At 52.7% G+C, this 21726-nt stretch overlaps 6 protein-coding genes across 6 annotated transcripts, besides 1 other annotated feature; 1 reads left to right on the forward strand and 5 right to left on the reverse strand.

Moving 5' to 3' along the window:
- Positions 1–1386: 1386 nt before the first annotated feature.
- Positions 1387–2576, reverse strand: PODANS_7_5950 (uncharacterized protein; the record flags this gene model as incomplete). The annotated part of the gene is made up of 2 exons (XM_001907916.1): positions 1387–2112; positions 2175–2576. 2 exons carry the CDS (start codon positions 2574–2576, stop codon positions 1387–1389), a joined length of 1128 nt encoding a protein of 375 aa, XP_001907951.1.
- Positions 2577–3447: 871 nt separating this feature from the next.
- Positions 3448–3903, reverse strand: PODANS_7_5960 (uncharacterized protein; the record flags this gene model as incomplete). Its single annotated transcript, XM_001907917.1, has 1 exon — positions 3448–3903. One exon carries the CDS (start codon positions 3901–3903, stop codon positions 3448–3450), a length of 456 nt encoding a protein of 151 aa, XP_001907952.1.
- A 3536-nt stretch (positions 3904–7439) lies between these two features.
- Positions 7440–8167: a repeat region (rgion duplique sur le chromosome 4).
- A 1476-nt stretch (positions 8168–9643) lies between these two features.
- PODANS_7_5970 (uncharacterized protein) lies at positions 9644–11274 on the reverse strand (the record flags this gene model as incomplete). The annotated part of the gene is made up of 3 exons (XM_001907918.1): positions 9644–9779; positions 9846–10882; positions 10966–11274. The coding sequence occupies 3 exons, from the start codon at positions 11272–11274 to the stop codon at positions 9644–9646; spliced, it is 1482 nt and encodes a 493-aa protein (XP_001907953.1).
- Positions 11275–12056: 782 nt separating this feature from the next.
- PODANS_7_5980 (uncharacterized protein) lies at positions 12057–15474 on the forward strand (the record flags this gene model as incomplete). The annotated part of the gene is made up of 4 exons (XM_001907919.1): positions 12057–12119; positions 12180–12200; positions 12258–15027; positions 15092–15474. 4 exons carry the CDS (start codon positions 12057–12059, stop codon positions 15472–15474), a joined length of 3237 nt encoding a protein of 1078 aa, XP_001907954.1.
- Positions 15475–16109: 635 nt separating this feature from the next.
- PODANS_7_5990 (uncharacterized protein) lies at positions 16110–17482 on the reverse strand (the record flags this gene model as incomplete). The annotated part of the gene is made up of 2 exons (XM_001907920.1): positions 16110–17204; positions 17300–17482. 2 exons carry the CDS (start codon positions 17480–17482, stop codon positions 16110–16112), a joined length of 1278 nt encoding a protein of 425 aa, XP_001907955.1.
- Positions 17483–18592: 1110 nt separating this feature from the next.
- Positions 18593–20875, reverse strand: PODANS_7_6000 (uncharacterized protein; the record flags this gene model as incomplete). The annotated part of the gene is made up of 1 exon (XM_001907921.1): positions 18593–20875. One exon carries the CDS (start codon positions 20873–20875, stop codon positions 18593–18595), a length of 2283 nt encoding a protein of 760 aa, XP_001907956.1.
- Positions 20876–21726: the final 851 nt, after the last annotated feature.

Below are 21726 nucleotides of genomic sequence, written 5' to 3' on the forward strand. Positions count from 1 at the left end.
GTTGTTTTCCCTGTGGAAGGTGCTTGGGGTAGGCGGTGGAGTATACGTATGATTGGTTGGATAGGAGAGGTTGGGGAAAATAGTTTTGTTTTGGAGGTTGGAAATATGTAGGAGAATTAGGTGAGGAGGAAGGGGGTTAGGGCGAGGAGGGTGGGGATGCTGAAGGTGGAGGGGAGGCAGGAGGTGGAGGTGGAGGTCAGGTGGTGTCAGAGTCGGAGTCGGGGGGGCATTCTTGTTCTGGTGGTGACGGTCGGGAGGATGAAATAGAAGGTAGATTTGCGTTGAAAAGTTTTGGTTGTTGTTTAAGGGTATGTTTAATCGCCTGCTGCGGCACTCTCGGATTTGGCTTTCGGATTCGGTGGACCAGGCAGGCAGGCCTTGTTTGTTCGATCGTCGTGGCCTTGGTGATAATCAATCAACCAATCCGTCTATCCCAATTATCCGCTCGTGATCGTGTGTCGTGTTTGCACTTGCGACTACCTCTGCGCTGCTACTACTCCTGGTGCTCGGGCTGGCGGCGCTGGTGGTAGTGGTGGTTTGCGACAAGACACAAATGACCAGAGCATTATACCATATCCCTTTCTACTTCCGAAATTTATGTGTCAACTCAAACCCTTGCTGGTGTGTCGTTGGGCAAAAAAAAAAAAAAAAAAAAAAAGGATCGGAATTCTGGTACACACTCCTTGTACGTAAAAGCTGAAGCTCGTTTGTGTCGTCGTCGGCGGAACGTTTGCACAGGAACGAAAAGCGATGGGCATGACGAACGAGAATGGGCGCGTCTAGCTCAATGGCCGGCTGGGGACCCCGGATTTTTCTGTAAGGGAGCTTGGACCATTCCCCGCCATCCACCTATCCATCAGCCTCACTGCTCTTGGCTGCCTTTCAAACGTGAGACTTGCCCGATGCGTAAAGACACGTGGACGTTCTCAAACAGAAACAACAACCAAGAGAGAGAAAAGATGAATAGCTATTATATATACACCAGGACCTAGAGGATCGCTGGAGTTCTGCCAGCCCATTGATAGTAATATACAAGTTACGGATACAGTTAAAGCGCTTCTCTCTTCCTGCTTTGGACATCCCATCCATCAAGCACCCACCCCTTCTCGCCAATATCTCACTGTGTACTTTCTATAACGCATCTCAACTCCCCAACTTCCCTCCACTCATCTCGTGTAAAAGTGCCAAAGCCTTAGGTAGAGCAAATTTCCGCTACTGTCATGTTTTGTTGGAGCCCAATCCAGACCTGAAGTTTTGATTCGAAAGAGAAGAAAAACAGCCTCTCCCGTTTCCTTATTCAGTTTCAATTGCGCCCCAACACCTTGCCGTGTGATAAAAGCCAAAATCCACCCAAAAAGAGAGAAAGAAAAACGAGCGAAATCAATATCATCCACTGGTCCTATCCTGGGACTCATCGTCGTCGTCTTCTTCATCCACCTTTGTAGACTTCAATAAAGCCGCAGCCTCGCCTACTTCCATATCGTGTAGTCGTTTCTTCTGCTCCTGTTCCTTGATGATTTCTGTCTGCTTTCGCGCCCCATTCAAGTGCGGCGGTGACGAGACAGCCTCCACCTCGAAGTCGTCGTCATCGTCCCCGCTATCATCATTGTTATCGTCGTCCTCATTGTCGTCGTTGTCACTTTCGTTGGCCGGTGCTGCTGGGCTTGGTGAAACCGACGCAGTTCCGACAGACGAAGGGGTGGCTAGCGCCGACGGGGATGATCGGCGAGAGTTGGACCCCTTGGGGTTGTACGGCTTTATCGTGGGGTCGAACCTGGCCGGCAGGCCAATGGCTGCTGCCACCCGGTGGGCTTCCTCGTCGGCCGAGATGGCCTTCTCCAGCTCGTAGATACTGCTCGTCTCGCTATCCGCCTCGTGTTTTCCAGAGTTATAAGCCAGCATCTGCGCATAGCTCTGTCGACTCGGGTCGTGGGACCGCTTCTCCTTCTTCTTGGCTCGTTTTTCGTCGGGCCTAACCACCACAACCGGAATAGGGATGTACTGAAGGCAGTATTTGGAGAAAGAGTTGCGCGTATTGACCAGACCCTGAATACCACCCATCGAGCGGCCCTTGGTGCCAACCACCAACATGGAGGGGTTGTACATGCTAAGCTGGGGGGGGTTTAGGTTAGCATTCGTACCCGCACCGTGGGAAGAAAAACATGTATACGTACTAGCTGCTGGAAAGTGTCGTGGAGCTTGCCTACAGCATATTCGAGGACCAGTTTGATGGCCCTGTTGTGTTCGTTCTTTTCCTGAATGGATTGGAGTAGCTTTTCCGCGTCCTCCTTGTAGTTCTTGTCGACCCGAAAGGGGGTTTCCACCACCCTCACACAGATCACCTCATCGCCGTCGTCCACCATGTTGGTGAGCAACCAGACCAGCGCATAGTCGGAATAGGAGTGCTCATCAAGGCCAACCATAAAGGTGCGGGACCGGCGTGATGCTTGGTAGCCGTCATGTTTGGCGTGAAGTGTCAATGACGCTGGATTGTTCTTTGTCGCTTCGCCAACCGGAAGGTTGTCAAAACCGACATGCGATCGAAACCTGTGGGGCGCAGGGCTTTCTGTTAGCATCGCCATGAGACGTTGGGTGTCTTCTCAGCCAGACAATTGGTAAGAAAAGTGGCCAGGAAACCAGTTCGGAGTAAGAATGATAATGGTGCAACGGGGGTCAACTAAAAGGGCAGATAGGTGCAGGGATGACGGAGGCAACATATATCGTCGAATAAGGCCACTGGGCTTCTAGGAGGCTCGACAGGAACAAGCTTAGTACCGTTAAGTATCTGGAGGGCCGGGGAGGGGAGAATGACGCAGGGAAAACGTGACGCATGTACATCACAGCCACAGCCCAGAAAAACACATGCGCAAAAAGTGAGAAGAGAGAGAATGGCAGACCCCTCACTTGACACGCTGCTCGGCTAACGGGATCTGGGCTGGAGGCATGACATCTGTCGAGCGAGCCCGCCGTCTAGCGAGTGATTTGGTGGGGTGGCGGGGTTCTAGTGGTTGACTTTGGGGTGGGCTTCATCCATCGGCGCCTTTTTTTTCCATGATAGTCTGCTGAGCGATGATGCGAGCCAAGTATCCCCAAGAAAATTGCGCCCGCGGCTTGCTGCTGGTATAACCTCCCGTTTGTCCTGCCACCACGCACCGAACCAGCTCGCCAGCATCATCATGATCATCGTATTCTTCTCTCCTTGTGCCACGCGATATCCTCCAGACGACGTTTGGTAATGGGATCAGAGGTTCACACACAGCTCCAAGGCCGGGGGATATGCAATCATCCGGAAACAAGAGCTATCCCCGTCCAAAAAAAGGACCACTTGGACCCGTGTGCACAAGCACAGGTTGCGCGTGTACCTCGACTCAGCCGAACGGGATCGATCTGCACCACACCGGAATGGGGGTCGGAAGGGGTCAGGTACACATGCAGGTAGGGTCAGACTTACTTCACAGGTTCGGGCGACGCCTCCCGGAGTCTCGTTTTTATATCCGTTTTCCGGTGCGCGCCTTGCGGGAGGCTTGGATTTCGAGGAGGGCGGAATGTGACAGAGGCCGTCGAGGATTTTCTAGATGCGACGCCCGGCCGGTTGCTGCTAGCATTCGAGGCTTGTCGCAAATCATCCACACCGTCCTCTGCCGAGTTGGACGACGACGTAAAGGTGTTGGTACTAGCGCCCGATGACGCCGTCGCCAGTGGTGGGAACGGTATGGTTGCGCCGGGCGATGTCTGAGGAGACTGCGGGGGGCTTATGTTGGCGGCGAAATAGTCGGTGGGAGCTTTAGAGGTGGTGGTAGTGGTTGTGGTTGTGCGCGGCGAGACATCCGAGTCGGGGCTCTTCGCCGCCTTGGAGGAGGAGATCAATCCGGCAACATTTTTTTTGAATGTTTTACCGGCCATCGTAGGTCGGATATGTGCGTATGGGAGAGTCTGGGTAGACGGGTGCTATGCCAGTGCTTGAGCGGCCTCACGGAGAGGCCAGCAGAGGCTATCCAACAACAACAACTTGCATAGAGCTGTTGGAAAACTCGGTTGGTGAGATGTTCCCACTTGGACTGGTGCTGCTGACGGCACCAGGCAAGCAACGGGAACTTGCTTCCAGGAGGTGGTGAAGAAGGTGCTTGCTCGGTGAGCTTCGTCGCAAACGGCGTCGAGTTGATTTGTTGTGATTTTAAGCTGTGGCTACTGGGTCTCGTCCCGGCAAAGGTTTTGACAACGGATGTGTGTTATGCTGAACTTGTTGATGGATGAGAATATGAACAATTTGAATGTATGTCGATGTTGCCTGTTGGAGGGGGGAAAGCTCTCTCTCAGATGGTTCGCAAACGGAAACTGCACTGGTTCAAGCAGAGCTGGGTGGTCGAGCAGGTGGGGCACTCGAGGGTACTTTGAGGAGTCTTGGTCGTTGTGCTTCTCTTGTCACGCAGCCAAACGATACTCTCTCGGTACCGTGATGCAATGTATGCAACGGTTTTATATGGAGCAGTAAAAGGAGATGGCACGAGGCGGGCGAGGTTTGGGAAGGAAGAAAGGGAAAGTCAGAAGAGGCCAAGCTGTGGATGGCACCCTAGTGGTTAGATATCTGATCCCGTCTTAAGAGCGTGAGAGCCAGACAGAGCCGGACCCCAAGTCACCACCGCTTCCATTTTTTTCTTTTGTCTTGGCGGGTGGGCTGTTTCCTGGCTGTCCAATCTGGCAAGGGTATGAAGGGTCCAGGAAGTGCCAGGGAAGGGAAGTCGGTACGGCATGGAGAGGCAAGACCGTTAATCTTGCTAGCGGCCTTGCGTTGTCCATCATGGTGCAGCTTTGGTGCAGCTTTGATGAATCTGGATCACCAGACGGCTATTCGGCCACCCTGTCCCTAGCCAAGCTGGTCTAGCACTGTCCCGGTAGCGTCGAGACTGCCACGGCCTGGACCTGGACCTTGACGCGGGGCACTGCGAGTGACGCACATCCGCCAGTCTGAATAGCAGCGGCCAGTCCCGAGAGCCGATCACTGACCTCCAATTCTGTCATCCAACTCTCTCCCAAGAAGCTTCGGACAACGGGCAACCTGGAACACCTCGAGTCCTGTAACACATCCGCACCTGTTGTGCGGCGAAACACAACAGGACCAAGCTTTCTCGACCGGCCAGGCGATAGAGCCTTGGCAGCCCGTAGCTCAGGTCTGGCACAACACGTCGTCGTCTTTGCCTCTTGTCTCTTGTTGCTCGTCTCACTGGTCTCGTCTCGGGTGGGTGAACAACGAAGGATCCCATTCGGTGACCACTCCTGGGAGCTCCCGGTCTCAATAAAACGCACCTTTACAGGTCACTTGAGCCCTTGACATCCCGGGGTAGATGTGGTATGTAGAGATGGATCTAGCATCTGCCCAATACCACCTGGTACTGCTCCCGTTGAACTCCCATCTCCCGCTACTCTGCCGCCGACACTATTACTACCGCCACGCTGGACTACCGACCGCTGCCGCGCCCACCACCACCACCAACAGCCACTGCCATCAACATCATCACCATCGTCGGCAAGCTGCCTTGCTCGGATGTGCCCTTACACCATCCACCACCCGCCCTACCCCCGCTACAGATTGGCCTTGCAGAAACAAGACGGCAGCAACGGCAGATGACCCCACCACTGATGGCAGCGGGTGGTCCTTGGGTTGTCTTGGGAAGTCTTGGAACGAAGGTCCAGCTTCTGCCGCCAAGGTGCTAATCAGTGGGGCTGCCGTCAGCGAGGTCTTGTGAGGGCAAGCCACCGTCCCCCGGAACCGTCCCCGTAGGTTTACCGGTAGGTCACTTCCCTTCTCTACAGATACAGGAGAGGGGGGCATTGGAAAGCGGTCAGTGAACTACCTGATGATGGAGCAACAGCTACCTATCCACTTGCTACCGCCACAAGCAGAAGGTGAGACTGCCCGTGCCTGTACATACGGAGGGCGGGAGGTTTCCGTGATCTCTTCAGGGTCTCTTTTGCCAAGTGTCTTGTCTCGGACACAGGGCTGGCTGGGAGGAGAGAGAGAGAGAGGCAAGACATTTGTTACTTGATCGGTATGCAAAAGCCCCGATATCAAACAACCACCCGGCACCTTTTACATACACCGTCTGTGTACCTCTCGCTCTCTCTCCGTCAATTCCATTCCGGGATATGAGCTCATCTATTATCGCGTTGCTGTCGGAATATCCGGAGGGGGGTCCGCCCGCCCTTCTTCGTATGTGTATTGGAAATCAAAACATTGTCCACCCATCCATCCAGCATGTGCTACCGACGAAGAATAAGGTCGGTCCAACAAGGAAACGCACAAGAGATTCATGACGATGCTTGGGGCTTCGGCACGGTGGTGGGCTGGGCTTTTGCGGGACAAGACTCGAAAACCGACTTGGCAAAATGAGACGTACACTACGCTACACTATCAAGCAACAAAGTTGAGGTTTAGATAGAGTGATCTCCAAGGCTTGCTTGAACCTATAAGGGTGGGAGAGCCTCCTTGGGCGTGCGGCTTGCATATGCATGCCTCTTTCTCACACACACACATTCACATTTACAATTCAATCTTGTCACGACATACAACTTGGGGGGAAATGGGAAGGAGATAGCCCGAACGGCCGACAACATCCGAAGATGGAAAAAAACGTGTTGTTGTACAAAGCTAGAGCTTATTACAGGACTCCTCTATCCACCGCGTCGTCGGCGGCGGAGGCGGCGGGGTAGCATGGAGGGGAGGGGAGGGGTGTGAAGTGAGTTGTGTGGTTCCAGATCTCTCTCTGTGGGTTGGTGGTGGTGGCTGGTGCGTGGGTGGGTTTGGGCTTTGCTAGCAAGTGTCCATCCGGAGGCCTCCCTCTCAAAACTCCTCTTTGTGAGAGAGGGACTCCATCACCACACCGCATCATTCTTTGACGAGAAGGGAAAAACGTGGACAATTGTTGCGTTCCACTGCTTGACACCTTTTTTTCTTTAAGGTTTCAGTTTGTCATCTCCGGCTTGGCTCTTTTTTGATGGAGGGAGGGAGGGGGGGAAAAGTCTTTGGGGCAGGGTCTTTGATGGATGAACATGCATGCATGCAAGACTTTGATAGTGGTTTTAGAGCTGGGAAAAGACTTTTTCTTGAGAGTAATAAGAAGAATTGTGTAGAGCATGAGTCACTTACGGCGACATAATTTCTAGACCAGGTCGGTCTTCAGTACCTTATTGGTAGAATGCCTCTTGGGCACCCAATTCATATCTCCCAGCACTACCTGACTTGAGCCTGTGTAAAACACACCTAGGTAGGTACCCAAAGTAACACCAAGCAACCCGTACATTGTGAGAAAATGTCGGTACTTGAATAGACGCCGGCCCAGGTTGATAGGGTTCGACTACTTGTCAAACGCAATGTACAAATGCACATGGTCAATAGAGTAAGTAATGCAAGTTGCTCCACCAAGCCTAGAAAAAAGGAATCTCTTAGATGACTGGCAACTCGGACCACCTCACCACTAGCTGTACAGACCACCCTGCCTACACCCAGCGATCAATTCAATCAATTAGCCAGCCAATCAAACTACCGCAAATATCCAACCAACACAAAATTGACCGTGCGGGCCACTTCTACCTACAGGAGTTTGGCTTCACCTCGGTTTACCTCTAAGCCGATTCCCAGGCCCGATCAAATCCACCATGATTTCTTTTTTTTCCTCATACAAAGCTCTACCTTTGCAATTTCCAGCCTGATTTTCCGCTACTTGGCAAGCCGGAGTGAAGCCGGTAGACGGCAGCTACACCTATATTAGTATGGTAGCCCGCACGGACAATTGCGTGTTGGTTGGGTATTTGCAGTAGACGAATTAGTTAGGCGCACACACTACCGCACTCATTCAATTGCGACTTAGCTGCACTACACTCAATTAAAGTACATGCAAGTGCAATAGGCTTTCCCAGTAGTAAAAAAGGCATTAATACAAACCACTTATTATATACTTATGTGGTGGTGTCGTGCCTTTAATTCGAGAGTGTAGCCTCGGTGGTGAACTTCATGTTCGAAGTCCTAAATTTTGGAAGAAATTTGGAAGTACTGTCAAATTAGGCCTAGTTGGAAAGTAAGCTTTGGCCCATTTTGGGAGGGTGGTCAGGTGACCTAGCTTATAGAATATGTGGGGAGGTGGTTCGAGTTGCCAGTCAGTTAAAAAAGTCCGAAAAAAAGAAGTTCAGATCTCACTTTCAGAGATGTGTACGTACCTTCTAAATACTCCGTTACACAACCTCAATCGGCACGGATTTCGGGCATGGGGGGAACCGCCCTTCCAGCTTACCTTGCGTCAGAGACAAGTTAGGCGCCGCCGGCCTTGTGCATAACTTGCTCTTCTTCTCGACTGGTACGTATCTGGCTTCTGCTCCTGTATGCAGGACCTCGGAGGTGAAAAGTCTTGGATCACCAAAAAGTCCACAGGGATAAGTTGGTACCCAGACATCCTTAGCTCCCCCAAGACTTTTGGGCATCCCTCTTATTAGGCGAGAGCGAGAGAGAGAAAAGAAAAAGAGACTCGTGAATTAAAACTGATCATCTTGTCGGACTATGAGATATGCAGGCGAGCTTGGAATCTGCGCTACCTATACTACCATCCAAAAACAGGTGGGTATAAAACACCTTGCTATGTCTATCCCAAGCAGCTTCCTAAACATATACATGAGCTGGGTAAACAAACAGTGTACCATCCTACACCAGACCCAAAAGCAGCATATAGCTCGTCCCCCTATCCCGAGTACAATTGGTCGAGATCGACATCAAACCGGCCACCCCTGGAGCTACATCAAACACATGTGTGGTCGTCATTGTGCATATCAGTCCCCTACCTGGGAGAGGGGAAGAGGTGAGGGGGAGTTTTCCTTCGGACGGGCCAACACGACAGCATTTCACATGTCACCTCACCCACCTCATCAGGCCATCTCACCAATTGCACGACCACCACAGCATTACGTACCGTACCATACCAGCATCAGCATATCAAACTCCACACCGCCAGTAAGAATCACCTTCACCATATGTTCTATGCATATGGCTCGTACAAAACAACCCAGTCATAATCTTCCTGTCACCAGCTACGTGTGTTACAATCATGATAACAACCATCTTGCTTTCAAATCCACATTGTATTAAAGATCGCTGTCCGAAGCTGGTACCATATAGTAGTAGCACCCTGCTTACTTCCCCAGAAACATACCACACAAGCCGAAAAGCCGCTTATCACCGCTCTCCATTCCTGCCGTGGCTCTTATCTCCAGGGAAACCGGCGATCCTCCAAACTACCTCGGGGTATACTCGGCCGCTGGCCAGTCTTGTCTTCCCTCGACCGGACTTTTCGGAGGCCCCCTTTTTCTTAAATGTTTCCCGCCGTTCCATACCGTCTACCCGCCGCGCGTTGTCATGGTATGTGCTGCATATCGTGCCTCCCTTTCAGGCAAAGAAAAAAAGAAAAAAAGCTTTCCATTTTGACGCCTGATATGCAATGCTGCAAACCACAGAAAAGGTACCTTGCGTGCGTTAATCCACCCCGCCCATCCAGCTCCTTGCTTTTGTCTTTCCGTTACCGTGCCCTACATAAATCCCCGGTGAGATGTACACAGCAGACTGGGTATCAGTATGACCCAATGGAGAAATATCCATTTTGTGTCATTCCCATCTCAGCCGAAACCCCTGGTCCCTGCGGTGTGATATTGCTCCTTCATGCATAAGTGCGCGAGAGGTTGCGGAGATACCAATCAACGAGCTTGCGGCCCATCTTGGCCTCCGAGATATGGATAAGGTCCTGCATGATGAAGTCAGCATATGCCTTGTCTTGAGATGAACAACCAACAATAGATCAAAACTTACACCTTGGAGAGCATAGTCGAGGTCGCTGGTGTTAACCCACTCGCCCTCCAAAAGAGCACCCTCGTTCCACCGGATCTGCTTGTTGCGCTGCTTGTTAACAAACAGGATGGAACGGAGCTCCTCGGGCTTGACGTCGAGAAAACCAGCCAGCTTCTTGAGGTCCATGGTGGTGTAAAGACGGAGGTAAGACTTGATGGTGGGGTTGAACATGTTGGTCTTAACCTCCTCCATGAAGATGGAAAGGTGATGCTCAATGGGGTCGATGTTGCTCTCGGGGGCATCAAAGTTGGGAGGTACGGGAGAGATGAACTTGGGGCACGCAGTGCGGAAGAGCTCCTCGAAGACGGGGAGGGACTCGGGGCCGCCACGCTGGAGCTTCAGGAGCTGCTCGCCATACTTCTCACGGAGGGCTGTGTGGATGGTGTCATCCAGACGAGTGGGCTGGAAGGCAACGCAGATGGCGATGAGAGCGAGCATCTGGTCGCTCTTCTTGTTGATGTTATCGTACTGCGCGTTCTTCTGGAAGTTCTTGGTCCTGGAGACGTAGATCAAGATGTGGCTGAACATGCGGAGAGCGTCGGCGTAGCGGCGCATCATCATGTAAGAGAAACCCACATAGTAGTATGTGGTGAAGTGGGCAGCCATGACACGGGCGAACATGGCCTTCTTGTTGAGCTCAATGTCGTCGAGAGTCTTAAGCGCGAGGCTGAAGTCACCGAGAAGGCAGTGGACCCGGAGGAGGCCAATGATCGAGAAGTAGCCCAACATCTTGTAAAGGGCCTTGGATCCGTAGGGACCGGCGACAAGGGCGGCATCCTCACCGCGCTTGGTAGCCTGGAGCTGTTCCTGGATCTGAGACTTCTGGATCAAGGAGTAGAGAACGTTGAGCACGCTGTAGCAACCCCAGGTGTTTGGGTTCTCCTTGAGAAGCTGAGCCTCCTCCTCGTTGTTTCCCTGCCGCGCGATCCTCGCCCGGTATGTGGAGAATGTGTTGAACTGGTAAATGAATTCATCAATCACATCCCAGGCCCAGTAGTACTACCCTCAGTATCAACGTCAGCTTGTTGGCCCTCAACATGTAATCCACAACCCATTTCGGCTGAGGTATAGTGCAAACTGACCGATGGAGGCTCGAGATCGACGGGGCCTTCCGAATTAAGGATGTAGTGGAACAAGCTGCAGTAGTTGTCGTAGCTTGAGAACTTGGCCTCGAGCGTCGCCTGATAATCCAAGGGCTGAGCGGCCTGGAGTAACCGGGCCTGGAGATCGTCGGCAGCCTGGGCAAGGGCAGCCTGGTCGAGGCCGTCCAAATCGTCGTCCTGTCCGTATTGGACCTGCTCCTGGTAGTCGGCGACGAGGGCCTCCTCCTCAACATCACTATCGTCCTCCATGGCCCGGATAGGGGCCATACCCTGCTGGAAGGCGCTCATGATTTCGAACTCGTGATAGGCAAACTCGGAACTGTAAATCGACGGGTCGGTTTTGCGGGGGGTTCGTCGGGGCGGTGGTAGGGTCGCGGGTGGATGGACTGGTTTGTGGTGGTGGTGGCCGTCAGTCGCAAAAGACCCAGAAATGGTTTGCTGCCGGGGGTGGGGCTCAATTTTTTGTGCTTGAGGGGCTGCCGTTGGACAAAGCGGTGAATTTTGATATGGCAGCTGCAGCGCCGGTTTAGGGTTTGGTGTGTAAGTAAGCAATTAAACAGTACTGGCAGAATTGTTGGTGGCTTTTAGCTGCATAAGCTCCGATTGGTGCATTTTTGTCGATCGCTTTGATGCAACTTTGATGAATCACTTTGAATCAAGCTGCACAGCATGAGCTTCGCCGCAGCGAAGAGTCATCGGTGTAATCTCAGGCCATTTTGACAATTATATAGCTTCCTTACGTCAACAACTTTAGAATGAAGATATCTCGAGCTCACATGTGCTTACAAACAGCTTGCCATTCAGTTCTTGGCCCCACCTGTGACAGACCGATTCTCCCAGTTTTCTGAAGGAGGGCTTGGTTTTGCCCCGCCAAATATTTTGGACCACTTATCTTATCGTCAATCCCACTTCCATCCCAGTTCGACCATCGAGGTGTTGGATTACGACGCATATATCAACCTTCTGTTGTCACCCTTGATAGAAAAGTCTAGAGGTGCTCGTTGTTTATATTCAGAAAATACCAACCCTACCAACTGTACATTTCACACCCACCATCACACACATTCACCATGCCGGTCGTTAGTCCCGAGAAGCTGGCAAAGCTCCAGCAAAACGCCGACGATGTTCGAAATGTATGTCATAGATCACATCTCTCTCACACATGGGTGAACCTCACTGACGCCTCATAACAGATCTGCATTCTCGCGCATGTAGTAAGTTGATAAGTGAATTTTACACATATCAGCATCACCTGGACTGACAAGAGCTAGGATCACGGTAAAACCTCACTTACAGACGCTCTTCTTGCCACAAATGGCATCATTTCACCGAGATTGGCCGGCAAGATCCGCTACCTCGATTCCCGTCCAGACGAACAACTGCGTGGTATCACCATGGAATCATCAGCCATTTCTCTCTATTTCTCCATGCTGAGAAGGTCAAGCCCAGAGGCTACCCCTGAGCCAAAAGAATATCTCATCAATCTCATAGACTCACCCGGGCACATCGATTTCAGCAGTGAGGTCTCGACGGCATCGCGACTATGCGATGGGGCTGTTGTTCTGGTGGACGCAGTAGAGGGTGTATGTAGTCAGACGGTCACAGTACTCAGACAAACGTGGATCGAGAAGTTGAAGCCATTACTCGTCATCAACAAAATCGATCGCCTTATCACCGAGCTCAAGATGACGCCGAACGAAGCCTATATTCACCTCAGCAAACTACTAGAACAAGTCAACGCTGTTCTGGGTAGTTTCTTCCAAGGCGAGAGAATGGAGGAGGATCTGAACTGGAGAGAGAGAATGGAGGAGCGCCGAGCCCAGGCTGTGGCAAACAAGGAGGCCCAATTGGTGGACCAGCAAAGCGATGCCGGCGATTTACAGTTCCAAGAAAAGGACGACGAGGAGATCTATTTTGCCCCTGAAAAGAACAATGTCATCTTTGGCAGTGCCATCGATGGCTGGGCGTTCACAGTACGGCAATTCGCTGGCTTGTATGAGAAAAAGCTCGGCATCAAGCGCAGCCTCCTTGAAAAGGTCCTTTGGGGCAATTTTTACCTCGACCCGAAGACCAGGAAGGTTCTCGGGCCAAAACATCTGAAAGGCAGAAACTTGAAGCCTATCTTTGTTCAATTGGTGCTCGAGACTATATGGGCTGTCTACGGGGCCACCGTGGGTGGTGACCACGGAAAGGGGGATCCAGCTATGCTGGAAAAGATCACAAAGTCTTTGAACATCACCATGCCACCTCATATTCTGCGCTCCCGCGACCCGAAGTTACTTCTTACCACCGTCTTCGCGTCCTGGCTTCCACTCTCGGTGGCACTCCTGGTTTCAGTTGTTGAGTCGCTACCTTCGCCCAGAACCGCCCAAGCCGAACGTCTTCCAGAATTGCTGCAAGAAGTGCCTGGTGCGGACCAAATCGATCCTGCCATCAAGGAAGCCATGGTCTCATTCAAAAAGGAGAAGTCAGACCCCATGGTGGCGTACGTGAGCAAGATGGTGTCAGTCAAGGAGAGCGAATTGCCAGAAAACAGAAGAAAGGGGCCAATGAATGGCGAGGAAGCCCGAGATCTTGCGAGAAAGAAACGCGCCGAGGCACTCCGTGCACAGAAAGAGGCGAGAGGCGACAGAGAGGATGATGACGTTCAATTCATCACGGATGGACTTGCAAGCGCCTCTCTTGAGACCCAGACACCAGAAGAGGAGGAAAAGCCTGCCGAGACCGAGCATTTGATTGGTTTCTCTCGTATCTACTCCGGAACCCTCTCTGTCGGTGACGAAGTTTACGTCTTGCCACCAAAGTTTTCGCCAGCCAATCCGCTTGCTGAGCCAGTTCCCAAGAAAGTTAAGGTTGAGGCACTCTACATGATGATGGGCCGCAATCTTGAGCTCCTGGACACAGTCCCGGCTGGTGTGGTCTTTGGCATCCGTGGGCTCGAGGGTAGCGGCCTGCTCAAGTCTGGCACAATATGCAGCCAACTCGAGGGATCTGTCAACCTTGCTGGTATAGCAAACCTGCACGGCAAACCCATCGTCCGTGTTGCTCTTGAGCCGGAGAATCCATCCGACTTGGACAAGATGATCAAGGGTCTCCAACTGCTTGTGCAGAGTGACCCTTGCGCCGAGTATGAACAATTTTCTACCGGTGAGCACGTCTTGTTGACTGCCGGTGAACTGCACCTGGAACGCTGCTTGACCGATCTCAGGGAACGCTTTGCCCGCTGCGAGATCCAGGCCAGTGCCCCTATCGTGCCCTACCGTGAGACAATCGTCCGCGCAGAGGAGATGCGTCCTCCGGTCAACAAGGATCTCGGTCGTGGTGTTGTCGTTGGTGTTACCAGCTCCAAGCAAGTCACCATCACTCTTCGCGTGAGGCCACTTCCAGCGGAGGTCACCGACTTCCTAGGCAAGAATACCGCCAGTATCAAGACTCTTTACTCAGGCCAGAAGAATGGTGACGATGAAGGCTCCGTAGCCCAAGATGATTCGTCCGAAGCAGATGCCGTAGAGGACAACGACCTCACTATCACCAAGGCTCTTACCGCAGAGGAGCTGTCCAAGGAACTTCAATCCACCCTTGACAAGAGCGAAAAGGCCCGCGACGCCTCCATCTGGAAGGACGCCGTGGATCGCATCATCTCTTTCGGCCCCAGGCGCACAGGCCCGAACATTCTCATCGACGCGACCAAAGACCAGTTCTTCCCCAAGGCCTTTGCCGCTGACAAGGAGGCTGTTGCCAGGGCCGTCAAGATTTCTGGTGATGAATCCCTCGACGCCCGCCACTTCAGCGACAAGATCGCCTACGCCTTTCAGCTCGCCACCCATCACGGACCCCTCTGCCACGAGCCAGTCCAGGGCATTGCTGTGTTCATTGAGGATGTCTCTGTCAACATTGAGGGCAACGTCACCGCTCGTGACCACATCAACCGTCTCACTGGCGAAGTGATCAAGACTGTACAGCAATCCATTCACAAGGGCTTCCTGGATTGGTCACCCCGTCTAATGCTGGCCATGTATTCTGTTGAGATCCAAGCAGGCAGTATGTTTTCCCTCCTCTCCCTCTTCCCCCTTTAACTTGGTATACTAACCTCCCTTTCCTTCAGCCGAAGTCCTAGGCCGCGTCTACGACGTCCTCACCCGCCGTCGCGGCAAGGTCCAATCCGAAGCCATGAACGAGGGCACGCCCTTCTTCACCATCGTCGCCACCTTGCCCGTTGCGGAATCTTTCGGTTTCGCGGATGACATGCGCAAGCGCACATCTGGTGCTGCCCAGCCTCAGCTTATTTTCACTGGCTTTGAGATTCTGGACGAGGACCCGTTCTGGGTGCCGTTTACAGAGGATGATCTGGAGGATCTGGGCGAGTTTGGTGACAAGGAGATCGTGGCGAAGAGGTATATGGATGGGGTGAGGAGGAGGAAGGGGTTGTTGGTGGAGGGGCGGAATGTGGCTACTGATGCTTCGAAGCAGAGGACTCTGAAGAGGTAAAGGTGATAGAATAGGGGTAGAAGACACAAGATTGGTGAGCAAAAAGAGACAATATTGTGCCCCAAATGCCGTGGCCATCTCTTCTCAGGCCGGAAACAAGGCCAAAGTATCATAGGTTCATTTCATCTATTATCATATTATTAATGATGCTAAATATTCCGCTCTGTCACGCACTGCCCTTCCTCCTCCCATTGCCCCTTGCTTTCCTCCCATGCAAACATGAAAAAGCGAATGTACAAGTCCAACCTTTCGACCAGACCAGACCCAAGCAGCCAGCCAGCAGCAGCAGCAGCAGCAGCACAACGCCCCAACCCCATTGCTTGCTAAAACCCCCAAAATAGTACAAAAAAACGAACGACATATATATACTTGCAATAATTTTTTTACGCATCCGCCTACCAACCACCCACCCCCCAACCCCAACCCCGACCACTCTATACCATAAACCCTGCCTGGTTTTCCATGATCCATCCCTTCCAGTCGTCATGCCCATTTCATCCATCATTTGCTGGCTTGATTCTTCTCAAAAGAAAAAAAAAGAGACAAGACAAAGATTATTAAAAGATGTAAAAACCCACTCCCTTTACTTTCCCATCCCCTCTCGAATCGAACAAAAACCACTTTTCTCACTCCCCTCACTTCTTCTTCCCGTTCTGCTGCTCCCCCTCATCCCCACTCCCCTCATCCTCACTCCTATCATCACTCGCCTCCCGATCCCTCACAAACCTATACGCAATCCTCACAATGAAAAACAACCAAAACAGATTCAGCGCCTGCAAGCTCCCCAGCAAACCCCCCGTGATCCAAAACGCCAAGTCACACTTGTAGCTGCCCCCCTCCCAGTCCATGACATACGGCCCGACAGTCTTGAACTCATTAAACAAGCTAACCAAGATCTTCAAGTTCAAAAAATGCCTCAGGTAGATCCAAGAGCACATAAACAAGAAATAGTACGGTCCCGTGATCGGATGGTCGACATAATTCAGCGATTTGGAAGTGGCGAGGAAAAAGTCCGAAATGTCGTGCGTGATGTACACCGCAAGCCCCATATACGTAAAGTGAAACCTGTAGCTCAGACCGATGAGCGCAAGCGAGACGATATGGTGGCCGACTAGCTCCTTAAAGTCCTTTCGTGGCTTCTCCATCCCAAGCAACAACACAATCGCCTGCTGGGCCCAGTACGCCGCCTGGAAGAGATAATAAAATTTAAACGCCCCGTCGTGCGTCTTGTGCGGGTAACCTTCGTACATCCCCACGACATCAAAGTACCAGATTGGCGTCCTCGACATGACCCACATGCCACACGGGCCCATGATGCCAAAGTAGAGCGCCGTGTACATCTGCTCCATGTATCTCGCCTGCTTCCCCCTCGACTTGAGCCCGACCCAGCGGGAGAGCGGGCGGAGGACCTCCTGCATGATGAACTCGCGCGTGAAGGAGAGGACGACGGTGTAAAAGGTCACAAAGGCGATGTCCCAGAGCCCCTTGCCGTACTGGACGTGGGTCGCCCCCGGGGTTTCCGACAGGGGGAGTCTGTACGACAGGAACAAAAAGTGGGAGAGGGGGTTGGAGGAGGTAGGGTTGATTGCGTAGCCGAGGAGGAAGCAAGACAACAGGAACAAGGGGAGGACCCAAGTGTGTTTTACGCACGTGTGCTTGACTCGGCGGAGGAGGGTGCGGGCTTTGCGGCGTTTGGAGGTGCGTTTTGTTGATGGGGGGGAGGGGGGTTCCTGAATGGGAACAGACACATCGTGAGTTAGTTTTGGTGTGGTGGTGTTTACTTTCGAAGCGGTCAGGAGAGAGCGAGCGATAAGAAAACACATACATTGGAGTGGGCTGCCTGGATGTGCGCAATGCTCGTAGCAAGCGACGGCGAGCCGGTGTCGCCCACTTTCAAGTCATCTCCCAAGATGCTCGCCTTTCTCGTCCTCCTTCGCGTCGCCGTCGCGCTCTCGGTGGTGGTGGTGGTGCCGGGCAGAGGCGGGAAGGGCTCTGATCCCGTCTCCATCTTTGGTGGTTTTAGGTAAGGAAAGCTGTTCAGTTCTGTGTCGTAGGGCGCCACAACGCGGCCGTTTTAATTGTTCGTTCGTTCGCCGGTTTGTGTCTCGGGTTGGGCAAGGAAGAAGAAAAAAAAAGGTTTGGAATTGTCGGAGTCGGAGGCAAACAGCTCTCGAGCCAGCCAGCACAGCGCGCGGACTTGATTTCCGAGGGACTGGATGAGACGGGGGTTCCAAAAACTGCAGGGTTCCCGCAGAAAAAAAAGGCTTCGATTAGGTAATGGATCCCTGCTTGTGCCTGCTGACACTTCCAGACGCCGCCTCTAAGAAAAGTGGTTGCAGGTAGGTATGCGTGTAGGGACTGGCACTGGCTGTAAAGACCCAAATCTCCTTTGTTGATTGTTGACTTCAAGGATAAATAAAGTGGTCAAATCAGTTCAAAACGCCGTGTCGCACAGCACGAACGAACTGACGGTGTTAAAAGTACACTGTGTAGTCGACGGGTCCGCGTTTGGAGAAACGGCCAATCGACGACGGACAACAACTGAACCCCTGATTTTAGGGGACCGAGACCCACAGGTCAAGTGCGAGCCCCTTTTTCTGGAAGCCAGCTGCCGTTCTCGACCGAGTCTTTGGATACAATGCTGACTGCTGTGTTAACAACCAAAAGTGTTATGAGAATCTAGAGCGTAGTAAGATCGTGCAACACAAGCTGACAGACCAGACACATGGAAGCGGCATGGATGGCAGAAATAACCGTACTTGATTTTCCTTCACCAAAACCTCCCGTACAAGCTAAACGATAGATCTGACACCTTGCTGTAGCAGATCACATAACCACTGCTTTTCCCCCCGAAATAAATCACGTCCCAACTAAATAGACGAGAACGTAAGACTACTACTCGTGGTGTGATTCAAAATCCAAAACACTGTCGATATATCGACATCCCATGAGACCATCACTTTTTGTGGCATCCAAAAGCCCAATGAAACAAAACCCTCCGAAAACCCCCTTGAAAATGCTCCGTGAAATAATATGCGCGCCTGCTATGCCCATAAAAATACACAACCACAGCCAAAACAATCGCCCGGTATCTTTTTCTGGTCACGTGTATAAACCTTCATGAAGGAGCGCGGCCACCAGAATCAGGACCAGTATCTGGGCCTGGTGTGGAATCAGAGTCCTGTGATGGGCCCCCTCCTTCAGGCCCTCCCAAATGTCGACCAGAGGAAGGCTCTGTAGGTCTCACCGTGTCCGCAAATGATATCTGAGTGCCACTCGGGGTAACTTGAGGTCTCGAACTTGTCAAGATCGAAGCCGAACGACCAACCAGCGTAGTAGGTGACGAATCATTGGTTGGTGACCTCAGATCCGAGACTGCACGAACTGGGGTTGTCGCTCGTTGGTATTGAAGCTCCTCATCTTCCAACAGTTGGGCGAGAGCAGCCCCTCGGCGAGGTGGTGCTGGAATGACCGTCACAGGCAGACTATCCGTGTCTGGAGCTGGCCGGAACTTCTCCCGCAACCGCTCAGCCTGATTTGCTGTGAACTCTTCAAATCGGCCGCGGATGTCCCACTTCCCTTCCTCTCTTGGTGACTTCTTCTCCTCAGACGAGACGGCATTCTCCTCATCACTCCGCCGACTTCGCTTAAAAGAGAAGCTCGGTGTGAGGGTCTGCCATCTGCTGGACCCACCTCCCTGTGGCCCTTGGCCTTCATCTGCTGGTCTCCGGGGTGGTTCAGTCCGATGGGTGCTTCTACCATCGCTACTTCGGCTTGACGATGTGCTGGCTGTGCGTGATAGGGCACTTGTGTTGTGTGGCGGCGGCGGTGTGGCTTGCGATGCCGAGTCTGTGTTTTGGTGGTAACGAACTGCGTACACCGTGCTCGCAGCGCTCGCAGTGTCTGTCCGACTGATGGGTGTTGCTGCCGGCGCTGGTCTTGCTGGCCAAAGCGGTGGTTGCAAAGATCGTACTCGGTCATGATCCGATGGCTGTGGTGTCGTTTGCGTTGTTGTTTGGTCAGCTGGATCTTGATCCTTCTTTGGTCTCAGCCGAGACCTGTACTTGGCCTTCATGGCGATTACCGAGGGCCATGTATTTCCTCGCTCTCCTTGGGTGGCTGCTTTTTCCTTTGGTGGATTCTCGACGTACATCTCCTTATCCCCGTCATCACTGCCACTCCCTTTTCTTCTGCGGCGAGCACGACCGTCAGAAGTCGTGACATCGAGCATCTCGTCTCCGTCAAACACCTCTCTTCCGAGAATACCGTCTCGTTTCTCTTCCCGTTCCAAAGCTTCGATTCTTTCCACCCACTCCCAGACAACCACACTAGCGGCAGCCGCTCCCACCCATCTGACGTACTCCCCCCAGCCGGTGAAGTCTGGCTTTGCTATATCCAGAATAAAAAAGACCACGGGAATAAGTACCGACATCAATGACAGGGCTGCCATGAGACACATGTTCTTCATCTGCGGATGATAGAAGGCATATCGCTTCTTCATCAGTGAGTAGTAAACCACCCAGGCGGCATACAACACCCCGAGAGCAAGCGTGAAGAGGTAGCTGAGTGCTGGGATGGCATCGGAAAAGGAGCCGGGCCGGTTCGAGCCCGTCTGGTCTGTATATCGAAAGCTGTTGAGAGATTGGAAGATGACGTCGAGCGTGATTAGCGCAAAGGCGGTCCACTTGATGATCACCTTTTCTCGCTGGCGGGGAAAGAGGCGGATGAGAGTTTGGGCTTGTGCAAGCCACAGAAACGTGTTGGAGACAATTCGGATTGCTTTTAGCTCGTTGCCACCCAAAACCTCCTCCTGTAACGCCTTCGCATTCTGAATCTGATAAATATATTGCTCCTCAGCAGCCTGAAAGGTCGCAGCAGACGCAATGGTGAGTGAGATAACGACAGACAGAGCCGCCACTTTTTGGAACCACGGTCTGCCTCCAATCGTCGGCCCCGAGCCGCTGTGAGTGAATCCTCGTCGACCAAGAACAACAACTCCACCATCCAGGAAAGATCGTGGCGTGACGAATAACATGATAACAAGCATATACGCAACTACTGTCGTCGCCGCAAGCGCATAGCACTGAGGAAAGGTTGACGCATAAAAGGGATCGCGGAAGTCGGAATATGTCCATCCATCGTCGTCCGGCATTGCCCCTACATTCGGATCGAGCTCGACTGAACCACCGCCAGCGTTGGCAATGATGGCTGGTGGAGTGACTGGTGTGCATAGTGGCCGGAAAGCGGCCGAGGCTGTGAGGGTAACAACATCGCCATTTGGCATGGACAGAATACCGCCGACCGGGAGATTGAGAGCACCGCAATTGCGACCTTTGGATACTAACGGCGCGTCGGTGGGCACGGGGCCCGCGTTACCGGGAAATAGCTGCCGGGCTTCCATGACGCTGATTGAGGGCGGCCTTCCGCCTAGTTTCTGTTATTGCCCAATCTCCATGGAATTAATTCCTCGAATGAAGCAGTCGTCCTCTCGTCGCAGGAAGGCTGTGGGCGCGCAGCGACGAGTTGTCAGCAGCTCCGGGGGCGGAGAAGCCACACAACCGCGCGGGTGGCAGGTCAGGTCGTCGTCGGGTTTGGTTGCGTCGCGATGGTACTACAGGTGTCTAGGGATTGATGAGCTGACAATCAGGATGCCGTCGCGATGTTTGGCGTGGGGGAGACGATCGCAGAGAGGGCTGGGCGCCGAGAGATGCTCGCAGTCGGGAATCGACGGGTGGGCTTGGAGAGCGGGTGAAGGCAAAAAAACGCAACGGCAGCGTTGTTGTTTGTGGAGGTTGAAACGGCGGCTGGTCGTGTCTGGCGTCAAGTCTGTCGATTTTGTCGTCGCTCTGTCGTCCTGTCTCAACGGCCGGTCTCGAAGACGTTTGAACTTTTGAAAGTTTGATGGTGAAATGATTAATAGCCGGGAGTGTAGAAGGGATGGCCCTTCTCAACCCTGCAAAATTGGCCTGGAGTAAAGAAGCGGAGATACCGTGCCTGGACTGATGAGAGCGCACTGTCCTGAGGGAGGTGACAAAGGGTCAGGTTGCGCTGGCAAATGAAAACTGGGGTGGTCGTGGTGGTGGTACTGTTGCCGCTAGCATTTCAGTGTTCAGCTGCCTGTCCAAGCGAAGTGCAAGCGCCTGCACACCTCGGCCAGTCTCACCGCTCGAGGCCTATGAAAAGAGAGGATTCGAGCTGTTGAGAAACGAAGGGACAAATCTCAGTGTGACAAGTTGCTTGCTTGCTTGCTTC

This window comes from Podospora anserina, chromosome 7, assembly GCF_000226545.1.
Source record: "Podospora anserina S mat+ genomic DNA chromosome 7, supercontig 1".
NCBI classification, from domain to species: domain Eukaryota; kingdom Fungi; phylum Ascomycota; class Sordariomycetes; order Sordariales; family Podosporaceae; genus Podospora; species Podospora anserina.